Source organism: Dipodomys merriami, unplaced genomic scaffold (genome assembly GCF_024711535.1).
Source record: "Dipodomys merriami isolate MVZ:Mamm:240054 unplaced genomic scaffold, mDipMer1.0.p SCAF_33, whole genome shotgun sequence".
NCBI lineage: Eukaryota > Metazoa > Chordata > Mammalia > Rodentia > Heteromyidae > Dipodomys > Dipodomys merriami.
The window spans coordinates 5,161,034-5,173,747 of record NW_027204826.1 but is presented as its reverse complement, the minus strand read 5'-3'; the positions used below and the strand labels follow the sequence as shown (position 1 = coordinate 5,173,747).

The window sequence follows — 12,714 nt, the reverse complement described above, 5'->3', positions numbered from 1 at the left end:
ATTAAGTTCATGGTTTTACATTAAAATATTTCTTACATTTATATAAATCTATTTTAATTATAAAAAGTAACCTTATAACAGAGAAGTGGAAATGTTTAAGTTTCATAATTTTACAACTTCCTAACTACAGTTCTCTGTGGTCTTCCCCCATGTGAATTTTCAGACTATTCTCAGATTCTGACTATATTTTATATTCTGATTTTTTTCATTTATAATATTTCCATTTCTTTTTAGCTTCTTCGTATGCCTACAAAATGGCCTTGCATATTCATTTTCCACTGGTGTGTAACAAATCACTACAAACTCAGAGGCTTAAGAACAGCATAAAAAAAAAAAAAAGAACAGCATTAAGTTGACAATTGTATATGTCAGAGCTCCATATGGGACTGACTGTATTTTCGGGTCAGGGTCTGGTCTCTCAGAGCCAAAACCAAGGTGCCAGGCAAGCTTGAGCTCCTGTTTAGAGAAGATACAGCTCCTTCCTGTTGGTGGCGGAGGTAGGTCCTGCAGTTGTCGCCCTTTCTAGCAATGGCGGAAGAGACTCTCAGCCACGTAAGGCCCAGCATCCTTGAACATGGCCCCAACCATCTCCAAGTCAGCAAAGTCCTCTCTGTTCCTTCAAATCTCCGTAACTTGCAGGTCTGTTTCCAGCCTGAGAAGAAGACTGCATTTCAAAGAGCATCTTGGTTAGACACTTGGTTGATCCCCCTTTGGCTAACTGGAAAAAGTCAACTAGACACATACCAGATTTATCCAGCTCATCAGGGCTTAGGAAAGGGGGTGAGGCTTCTCCAGAATGACTTTTCCTTGCCTGTTTGTGATTTTTATCACCAGTAGGGTGGACTGAGCTGGCACTGTTGGCAGATTGGTGACCCATGATACTTCAGGAGGTCGCCAGATGTTTGTGTTTCTAGGGTAAGTATCTTTCTTTAAGGTATCCTTGCTCAGTTCCCAGAGCACACTAATTATCTGACACAAGTGGGTAGGGGCAGAGGGATACAGCTGTTCTTTATGTTTTCTTTTTACTAATATTTCAGCTTATGAGCGAGTACAAGGCTTAAAGCAATGAAAGTAGTGTAATTGTGTTTCTACTCATTCATACGGTGTTTATCTCAGAATTCGTGGCTGCTGTTTCTTGGGCCTCATCTTCCCTGATCTACCCTGCTTCCATACCACCACAAAGAGGCGCTACAACAGCAGGTGGCAGCAGCTGTGGCAGCCAGAGGGCAGCTGGGGACAAAAGGGGTGGGCAGAGGCGATGAGAAACGACGGCAAAGTATAGAGACAGTAAGAGAAGACTGCGAAGGTGAGAATCCAGACTGTGCACACTGCAGAAGACAGAACACAGGTGGTGGGAGAAAGACAGCCCTAATTGCTGGAACAGTTCTGGGAGCTTCCAGGTCTTGAACACCAAAGTTCAAGAGCTACAACACAAGCTGGCACCGACTGCTGCTGGCACTATCCATACTTAGAGCTCAGGATTTCACTAGCTGTTGAGTGCTGCTGGCATCTAAGTCCTGGAGCCCTAAGTCTCTAGATCGCAAGAGTTGAAGCAAGAAGCCTCTAGGTCGGTCAGCCTAGCCCGTGAGCCCTCAGGACCCAGAGGTCCAGGACTGTCAATACTATAACTCTTCCTCACCTACTTGCATTTTCTATGTAGGCCCAGCAAAAGGACTCCAGCCAACTCATTGGTGACAGTAAGATTAGGAATCCTCGTACATTTGCAACACCTGCCACATACCATTGCAAATTATAAGTATATTCTGTCATCATATCCAAAGTCCTGGGGATTAGGGTACAAAATCATGGTGGATCATTTCTAGACTTGGGCCCACAACTCCCTCTGGGTCACAACAGAACATCCAAAAGCTTAAAGGTCACGTAACCATTCAACTTGAAAACTTTAAGGTCCTTTCTAATCCAATTCTAAAAGTACAATGTTTTAACACATTGAAGAAATAAAGCATAAAATAACTTTAAAAATGGAAAAGAAGAATTGATGGTACTTTGAAAGTTAGTGAAATCAAAAAGGTATTACTGCTTAGTTGAATCTAGTTTAATGTATTAATCTAACTTTTAAAAACTAGACGGTATTTTTGCAATCAACTTTCCCCCCATAATTTTCTACCCACAAGAAGTCGACAATTTGGGAGAATGTGCACCAAAGCAGAAATAAGGTTAGTGCAAACCCTAATGTCCAGAAGAGCCAGATGCCCAGACCCCTGAACTTGTGACAATGTCCACAGTACAAACTCCAGTCTAATTCTAGATTTAAAAGATCAGAGGGGATAAAGGGACCAGATGAAAAAGAGGTCACACACAGACCATTCTACTCAAGGCTCATTACAAAAAAAAAAAAAACTACAGCTAAGGTCACAACCCTGGGATCAGGCCAGCAGACCTCTTAACTCAGCTGACTGACCTTCATTCTTCACCCAAAAGAAAGAGGGAGGAGAAGAAACCTGGGAGAGGAAGAGAGGGAGAGAGGGAAAGTGGGAAGGAGGGAGGGAGAGGGAAAAGGAAAAAGGAAAGCACCTAGTATATTGTAAGTGCTAAATATCTGCTAAAAGAAGACATACACATAGATATAGTAGAGCACAAATACTACTTATGGCTTTCAGGAACTTCATCTCTTAGAGAAAGAGACTATTGATCAATCTCTGCTGCCAGGAGTCTGAAAAATACAAACATAGGCTAGGCTGACACTAGATCCGACACAGTGCAGTCTACAAGGGGGCTGGCTAACAGTTCCCATGAAAGACAGGAAAAAGGAGGTAGGGATCAAAGTGTTAAGACCAAAGAATGCATAAAATCTTAAATGTCAGTGAAACTGAATTTTGCCAAAGTTTGTATTCTCGAAGTATAACTTAAACAATATCAAAACATACAAGTATGTGTGTGCAGTGGCCTTGACTTGTTCCCAGAAAATGCAGCAGACTTTCTCCCACTGGCTCAGCCAGCAGAAGCACACAGCCAGCTCTGTCTGCCAGTGTGGATGAGACACTGCTCAGTCGTGAACACAGAATACTCCAGCTCTCACCAAATGCACAAGTGTGATGTTTCTCACAGACTACAAAACACTCTGTGTCAGTGGTACTGATTCCCTGCTCTATGCTGCAATGGAAATCTGGTAGGGAAAATGCACACTCTGACAGATTTGTAAAGACCATCCCATCCCAACTCAAAACTACACTGCACAAAACCTAAACTTACATCTTATTCTGTCACCGAATCAATATGAAAAGCAGCTGGAACTATTTGATCTTTGCATTCTATATAAGCAGTTAGACTAAACTCTTCAACCTTAAGGAGTGTACTATGAGCAGAGTTTTCTGTTTTCAGAACTGGACCAGTACAATTTCAAATAAATCTAATAGAAATGAATGTAATGGTTTCATTGGCAGCTGACCACTGTTTAAATGTCTGTATGTATTGTTCTATAGCCTCCAAAATATTTTCATTCTCTGTGGATCTCAACATTTCTGACAGACTAGAAAGGCAAGTGGTATTAGCCACATCTGACAAGAGGAATACTTGAAACATATTGAGATAAAATGCCTTGCTTAAGAGAAATAATTAAAACATACTAAGAAAAATTCCTTGTTCCAAATCACAGAGAGTTTTTTTTTGTTTTCTTTTGTTTTTAATAGCAGTGTGTGTAAAAACTAGGATTTTTAGACAATTTACCATCCCAGCTCTAATGGGCTACAGAAATCTCACCTGAAGTAGTACTGACAAGAAGGTGTCACGAAATAGATCCTTTAACACTGCATCAAATTTCTTCTTATTTTTGCCGGGATAAGCAAAGTAACACAGTAACTTATGTGAAAGAAAAACATTTGCTCTTATAAAAAACAAAACAAAACAATGGGGTGAACCAATATAAGAAAATAAACAGCTATTAACTAGTATTCCAAACTAGAATATTTAGTAATTAAAATGTAGGACACATTAGTGTTCCAATTTGCACATCTGTATAAGCTTCTCTGAATATTTCAAAAATCTATGGAACTATTCAAAAACATTACTGTATCTTAAATTAAGTCCTGGTGGTTTAGAGAGAACTCAAAGAAAAACAAACATATTCAGACATACACTAACTTTTATGCTCCCTAGGCAACACAGTACCTAGCATATAATATTTAAGAAATATGGGCTGACTCTCTAAAAACTGTATGTCCTCCAACTTAAATACTTAATACTAATCATTTCATTAAGAACTTGAATAAATTATAACCCTCTGTTATAAAGGAACATTTAAGAAAATCAACCCACAAACAGGAGAGCATTTAGTTAGGTGTACATTAGAGAAACTGGAGGCCTGGCTCAAGTAGCACAGCACCTGCCTAACAAGCACAAAGCCTTGAGTATCATGAAGAAAGAAAAAAAAAAAAAGGTAACTGAGCATTTCTTTGAGTGTGGTCTCAAGAGCAAAAGTGTTATCAGTCTCCTGGCAGGCTGTTGTTTCTAAGGTTGTGGACTGTTGTCCGGGACAACAGCAGAGACAGACTCAACACCAGGGCTGGGGCATGAGATGAGAAATAGAAGGAAAAAAGCCCAATAGGAGCCAGCTCCAAAGCTTGGGCCTTACAAGAACAGCACCCATGTGTAAGCACACAGAGACAGCCTGCAGCCATGCATTCTACTTCTGCCCACCAGTCCCACCCTTCCCTCCACCCTTTCCAGGCTCCTTCACTCGGTGGCTGACACTTCCTTCTTGGAAGTGTCTCGGTATTTGTGGTTTTGTAAATGAATCAATTCAAAATCACTCAGACCGCAAGAGTGCTCTACAGTTGTGGCAAGTCGTCAAGATAATGCATAAACAGTACTACAACTTGAAAGATACAGTGCAAGATAAATGGGCCTGCCAAGTGGAAAACTCTCTCCCAGCTCTTACTTCTTGTCACCTGTGAGTTTCCTTGTCTTTAATATCATTACTGCATGGAAAGATGCCCTTATTCTTAAGGGGTGCATGCTGTAGCATTTGGCAATGAAACACCTTTCCTCCAAATGCAGGTGAAGTCACATGTGCTGGCGCTATGTTTTTGTCTATGTAAAGATGCATGCAAGGAGCAAATACAGCAAAATGTCAGTGTAAGCAGAGAGCAGGAGGATCCCAGTTCATCAAACTTCCCTTTATGCATGTTTTCATTTTTCATGAAACACTGAAAACAAATCCGAAAGAAATCTGTGCTTAACAGTGATGGCTTATTAGCATGGTAAATTAAGCCGGTAGCAGGGTATTGTTTTCAAACATAACATGGAAGTATTGTAAATTAAGTATAAATAAGTGTATTTATGAAACAAACTAAGCTGATGACACACAGGAAGGAAGGTGTATTAGGCCATGTGTTCTCTGACTAAGAACCTAATTGCCAATTAGAGATTACACAGTGCTTCACACCAAGTGCTCATGAGAACTGCCTAGGACCATGGTAGGCAGAGGCTGTGACTACTTGTGTGTGTGTGTGTGGGGGGGTGACTTTGGCAAGTCACAACTCTGCAGTGTCCAGTGCTTCTCTCCAACCCTTCAGCACTGTCCAGTGCAGGCCCTGGCAGGCTCTAGCCTATCCTCCTACTGCTGCTTTGTCACTAAACCACCTGTCTGTGCACAGTGACCCATGGAACACACATTTGATCGCAAGAGTCCCCACCTCTGGGGCCACAGGACAAAGTCCAACTCGCTTATTTTACAGGTGCCAACTTCCTCTCCTGGCCATTTCCCACCCAATCCCCCTGCCAGTATCCTCAGATCTTCCCAGGCTGGGGTGACAATCCCACTGCCCCTCCCCTGACCTTTCTCTTCCCTAGAGGAATTTTATCTCTCTCCTGGGATGTAATGCCTTCATCTGTTAAACAGCAGTTTGGGAGGCTCCCCCTGAGGACTGGTGTTTGCTAGGAAGAGGGGAAGGGTAGATGGAAATCAGCTGCTTAATGGGTATAGGGGTCCTTCTAGAGTGAGGGAAGGGTTGAAAGCAGATACAGATAGCATTTAAGCCACACTGTAAGTATACTAAAAGCCAGTGAACTGTTCTGTTTAAAGTGATTAGTCCTGCCAGGCACCCCTGTAATCTAGCTACTCAGGAGGCTGAGATCTGAGGATTGTAGTTCAAAGTCAGCAGAGGCAGGAAAATCCATGAGACTCTTATCTCCAACTAGCTACCAGAAAACCTGCAGCTCAAGTGGCAGAGCACTAGCTTTGAGCAAAAATTGCTCAGGGACAGCACCCAGGTCCTGAGTTCAAGCCCCAAGACCAGTATCAAGAATAAAAGAGAAAGAGAGAGAGAAAAAAAGAAAGAGAGAGAGAGAGAGAGAGAGAGAGAGAGAGAGAGAGAGAGAGAGGGAGAAAGGGGAGAGGGAGAGAGGCATCCAGTCCCTATTATCCTTCAGAATTAACTGCTTGTATTTTTTAATTGTCATGATGAACTTATAGACTTAAAGAGGTTAAGGCAGATGTTATCTGTCTACCGTTTAAAAGGTCCCATCACTGGCCAAGTGGGGGCCTCACTCAGAGGCCTCAGAGCCTGAACATTCCATAGCTGCATTCTAGCACATCATAGGGTTCCAGGCTGGTCTTGGAACTTTTTCAGCTCCCAACTTGGGAGTTATCCAAACGGAGACAATGATCAATTCATTGTTGAATCTAACTCACATATTCCATATGTTTCTCAAACTCAGTAAGGTGAATGCTAGCAAAGCCCAACTCCTCAGCTAGATCTGAACATGTATATGATATACAGTAACTAGACATGATGATCTTTCACTCTTCTTGAAAGACATAATTAAAACCCTTGACTACTCAGTCGTTTAGGTTTGGGGATTCACTATGCATCAACAGGCCCAAGAAAGCAACTCTACTTTTGTATTACAATGTGAATATCCAGAATGACTCAGTAACTTTATGTAGGGTTGGGGTCAAAACCACCAAGTATGAAAAGAGGGCTTCTTGATTTTAAATTTCTAAAGGAGCAGAGAAAATAGAAGAAATATATTGTTGGGATATCATGAGGAAGTTATCCAAATAAAGTTCTAATCAAGGTACTTTTAATTAAGGTAAACATTTTAAATTAAAGGTTGGACTCTAATGAAAATAAGTAAACAGTATTTAATTATCATGACTTTAGAATGAACATAACAATTTGTGATCTTAATTATATTACCTAAAAGTCATGATGATAATAACATCATATCAGAGTTGTACCTAATCCCTGATGCTTTCCAAACATTTCCCTCTATTGAACTGGGTAAGAATCAAGCTCAAGCTTTTCTCCGCTGCCATAAGGGCAACTCAAATTCTCTTACAAATAATGTTTCTCTAGGGAATCTAGATGTTAGCAAGATGTTTCCAATCCCATTTCATTGCTCATTTATGAAAGTCACTGCCCCGGGTAAGGAGGAGCACAGAGAGGGGCAGCAGAAGCAATCACTGCAGAACATTGCAGGTCAGGTATTACTTTTACAACCAAGAATTTATTCCACCACAAATGCCGGTCATAGATAGGATTTAACGTAGATACACACACACACACACACACACACACACACACACACACACACACACACACACACACACACACACACACACACACACACACACACACACACACACACACACACACACACACACACACACACACACACACACACACACACACACACGCTTCCAAAATGTCTGCTTACAATACCTATAGTTCTGGAAGTACAGTACCTTAATTTTACTACCAAAATTTTATATTCTGAAGTAGGTAGAAATGAACAAGCCTACTCTCCTTGTACATATAATTATATATAACTACCCATATACTTAATTGACATAGAGCTGGTATAATATCTATAGTCATTTAATTGTTCCCTTAGAAATCTCAAGTTCCAGCTCAGTAATTAAAAAATAAATGTAACAAGAAAGATATCCTAATTATGAATAGATGCTGCTATCTCATGATCTGACTGGTAAAGGGTTACCCTCAAATGTACTCTACCCACAGTTTGTAAATATGAATTCAATTTACTTTTATGTGTTTATAAACACATCTCCACTGAATAAATTCTAAACTCATTGATATATTTATAAAAATGATGCTATTGGAAAATATTCTCAATTTCTTTTTCCTGCACATCTGCATAGAATTTACATTTACGCTACAAACTATGTCATCAAACATTTACATACTAACACACCTCAGTCTATTGCTCATAAATCTTCAGATAATAAGCTTACATAAGCCCGACACCAGTGGCTCACACCTGTAATTCTAGCTACTCAGGAGGCTGAGATCTGAAGGGGTGAAAGCCAGCTCGGGCAGGAAAAAGTCCATGAAACTCTTATCTCCAATAGCCACCAAAAAACTGGAAGTGGAGCTGTGGCTCAAAGTGGTAGAACACTAGCTTTGAATGAAAAAGCTCAGGGACAGCACCCAGACACTGAGTTCAAGCCCCACAACCAACAACAACAAAACGGCATCAACAAAGCTGAAATAAATACATGAAGAAACCATGATAGAAACATTTAAAGTTTTTCTCTCAAATTGGGCAGCACAAACTGTCAATGAGTGCTATAAAATTCAAATCAGGAGATTCTGAGGAATGGAAGAGAAAGAAAAAGAAAGTGAATGTAAACAAGACCCTCTTATCCAGGTGCAGTGGCTCACATCTCTAAACCCATCTACCTAGGAGGATGAGATCAGGAGGATGGAAGTTTGAGGCCAGTATGGGGAGAAAAAAAGTTCACAAGATACTATCTCAACAGAAAAATCTGGGCATGGTGGTACATGCCTGTCATCCAAGCGATTTTAAGTACGATCATCACTTTTTTCCCAGGCAAAAAAAAAGCAAGATCTTATCTCAAAAATTATTCAAAGCAAAGTAGGGCTGGAGGCATGGCTCAAATATTCGAGTGCCTGACTAGCAAGGAAAAGCTTTGCTTTCAGTGTTGCCTAAGGGATGTATAACCTTTTATCTTATGCCAGAATAAATTCCATATGGATCATGCTGTGAGCATGTAGGGTAACATCACAATGAAAATCTTTATGTTATTAAGCATGCTCACTCAAAAACAAATGTCATAAAGAAATGCTATCAACTAGAAGAAACCTGGGAGAACTTTGTTGTTGTTGAATATTGCCGGGTGAAAAGGCCAAGATGTAGCATAAATTTAAAAGTCACAAAATACAAGGTTATAAACTGGATTGTACACAAACAGCTTTTCTAGATAACACATGACTCTATAAAAACGTCATATGGTAACCAATCAGCAAAGAATTAGCATTACCTATTCATGTCTTAATGCCAAGCTAAATACCAGTGATACGAAATACAAGTGAATTTTTTAAAATGCAAAAAAAAAAGGGAAGAATAAGCTTATAGAAAAGATGTAAGGAGTTCACCAAAACATGAAACAAATGCTAATTTCCTTCCAGTCCTGCAAGGATCCAAAAATTTGAACAGATAATAAAAGCTCCAAAAAACACTGTCATACATTTGATGCATGATGCCTGAAAGGAAATCTAACAATATTCATTAAAATCAGAAATGTATATGCTTTAACCCAATCACCCCACTCTTAAAAATTAATCACACAAGGAAATACATACTTATAAGCACATACTTGAAATAAATACAAATTTACGTATTTTATAGTATAACTAAAGATTTGAATAAGAAAACTCTGAATGGGACTAATTTAAAGCTAAAAAAAAAAACAGGATAGGAACTAGAGGCATGGCTTACGTGGGAAAGTGCCAACCATAATTGAAAAGGCTGAGAGAGAGTGAAAGGCCCAGAGTTGAGGCCTCAGTACCAGCCCTCTCCTTCACCAAAAAAAACCTACAGGACAAGGCAGAGTAAGTACAAAGTGCTGCATTTCTACAAGGGTGGGTACTTACATTCCTACTGGCTTGTTTAAGGAAGGGCTCCAGAGAAAGAGACTGAAGAACACAGAGGATACTCTGTGGTAAACATTTTCCCTTGCAGATATTAAACCAGGTGATAGGTTATCTATTCAAAAACCTTTAAAGGCAAAAATGAAAAAGACAGCTAGGCCAAATCATAAAAATATACACACATATGAGTGAATCAAACATCAGGGTTGAGACTGAAAAGGATTAATATGTTCATTCTATTCTACCAATGCTCGCTCTGGTTTTACTGGACATCAGACTCATTTGCTTTCATTTAAAAATCTTATAAAGCTTATTCTACTATTTACAAAACTATAAAATGTCTGCTTTTTTTTAAGCAAGCAGGTCTTTTTTAACATGTACTTCATTTTAACACAATTAAATAATAAAATGCTCAATTCAATGAGTATTAAGGATTTAAGATCAGATAATATCACTAACAAATAAACACTGTTTGCATTTCTAGAAGGAAAACAGGACACAGATATATAAACCTGCAAATGGGATGTAAATCTTTAGAGTAAAGCAAACAAAGCTGGGGGTGGGGGAATCCAACTAATAAATGCAGGAAAATGTTTAAACAGTAAAGCTGGCAACAACTTGCATTACAAAAAAAAAAAATTTTTTTTGCTTATGTGGTGCTGAGGAATTGAACCCAGGGCCTCAGGCATGCAAGGCAAGTGTGCTACCACTGAGCCACCTTCCCAGCCCCATAGAAATTGGTTTTTTTATAACCTCTGTGGCACTGCCATTTTAAAAAGAAAAACAAAAGGAATCTCCCTTTTCTATGAGCTTATAAAACCTTTTCACACTTTAGTAAGTATCAAATAGTGTGTTATCTGCATCTATTATTTTTTATCTTTTTTAATGAGAATTTCAAAGTCTAATTCAACAATTTTTTGGGCGCAAAGAATTAAGTCTGAATTAACTCAAAAGCTGATACAAATTAATTTTTATTATTTAAGAAGCTTATAGAGAGTAAGGGAAGGAGTGACACTGTCCAAAAAGAAATGTACTCGTTACCTGACTTATGTGACTGTAACCCCTCTGTATATCACCTTTATAAATAATAAAAAAAATGTAAAAATAAAAATATAAAAGCTTATCAACACCAGGATCCAAATTAATTGGTGTTCTGATAAAAACTGGGCACTGGTGACTCATGCCTATAATCCTAGGTACTTAAAAGGCTCAGATCTGAGGACCACGGTTCAAACCCAGCCCAAGCAGGAAAGCCCCTGAGACTCTTATTTCCAATTAAACGGCAAAAAGACTAGAAGTAGAGGTGCGACTCAAGTGGTCGAGCACCAGCCCTGAGCCAAAAAGAAAAAAACAAAACCTAAAGGACAGTGCCCAGGAGTTCAAGCCCCAGGGCGGGCAGGCGCGCACACGCACACTCACGCACACGCTCACACGCACACGCAGGAGAGTCAGCCAATCCTTCAGTAAAATACGTACCACATTATAAATACAGATCTGTCTCCATCACCACCAGTAGTTAACTGGGCGATGCGGGCTGCGCATCTATCTGCTTAGGTGTGTTTCCTGGGGACCTTTAAATTAGCATCTATCTCATCACACGCATTTCGGGGTGACCCTGTCATTCCTCCCATTGGCCAAACTCTCTCAATCTCAGTTATCCACGGCCAGGCTATTTCCCAAGATCCCTGCTCTCCGGCCAACCTCGGGGAGGCCCGGCCTCCTCCACCGCCCGGCCTCCGCTGCGGGGAGACGCCCGCCGCCCGCCCCGCCCGCGCTCAGGCGGGCACCGGCGGGGTCTTCCCCTGCCCTTCCCCCTTGCACCACCCGCCGCACAGGTGCTGTTCGCGATCCCCGCGATCAGTCACAAGTGGGCTTCGTCCCTCCGATGGAGGACGCAGCACCGAGGACGCGGGACGGGGCACCCGGGTAGCCCCGCGCCCGCACCTCCGGGGCCGCCGGGCGGGGGTCACGCGCGGGGAGAAGGCGATCTCAGGCTAGGCTGGAGGCTCCAAGTGCCCGGGGCGCGGGAACGGGGGAAACCACGGGGACGGCAACGCGGGACAGGGACGCGGGACTCACGGAGCCGGCGGCGGCGGCGGGGGCCGACGCGGGGCCCGGCGCGTCCTGTCTCCTCAGCCGAGACTTGAGGCTCTTCATGGCCAGCGGCTCCCGAGGCGCCGCACTCAGCCGGCGCGGACCTCGGCGTTTGCGAGCGGAGGCGACGCGGGCGGCTGAGAAGGCGACGCGGCCGGCTGAAGAGGCGACGCGGCCGCCCCGCCGAGCCCGCCCCACCTGCCACCTGGGGCCCCCGCGGCTCTCTCTCTCTCTCTCTCTCTCTCTCTCTCTCCCGGCCGCCCGCGGGGTCTCTTCCCGCAGCCAATCAGCCAGCAGTCTCACGAGGGGTGGGGCCGAGACAGACCAATCGGAATCCAGGAAGGGGGCGGGACTTCCCTTTTAAACTCGCAACAGCCTGGTTCTCCCGCGGGAGGCCAGGTCGGGCCCTGGGCACGCGTCTTCCCGGCCCTCGCGGCTGTGTGGGTTCTCGGCGGAGGGGACACCCCCTCCTCCCCCGGTCCTTCATATCGGGTCCCCAGGACCGATCCTATATGCCCGACCCGCTTTTCAGGCAACTTCAGCCAAACTCAAAGCCACGAATCCCACTTTGCCCTGCGCACCCCCAAAACTCCAGACGCTGACAGCCTCTTAAGATAGGAAAGTTCTAGAAGGACCTGCAGGTAAGGAGTTTGAGACATGTGCTCTAGGACATCAGAGCGCGTAAGGGGTTCAGTGATTGGGAAGTGAAAAATCCATACGGCTGTGGAGAGAAAGTTAGAAA

At 42.4% G+C, this 12,714-nt stretch overlaps 1 protein-coding gene across 1 annotated transcript in view; it reads right to left on the bottom strand.

Annotated features, from left to right (window-relative positions):
* Uaca (uveal autoantigen with coiled-coil domains and ankyrin repeats) overlaps positions 1 to 12,185 on the bottom strand; it is a 59,803-nt gene extending 47,618 nt beyond the window's left edge. The window contains exon 1 of the mRNA XM_070042989.1: positions 11,958 to 12,185. Within this exon, the coding sequence (XP_069899090.1) occupies positions 11,958 to 12,035 (78 nt within the window). The 5' untranslated portion in view covers positions 12,036 to 12,185. The remainder of the gene's footprint in view (positions 1 to 11,957) is intronic.
* Positions 12,186 to 12,714: the final 529 nt, after the last annotated feature.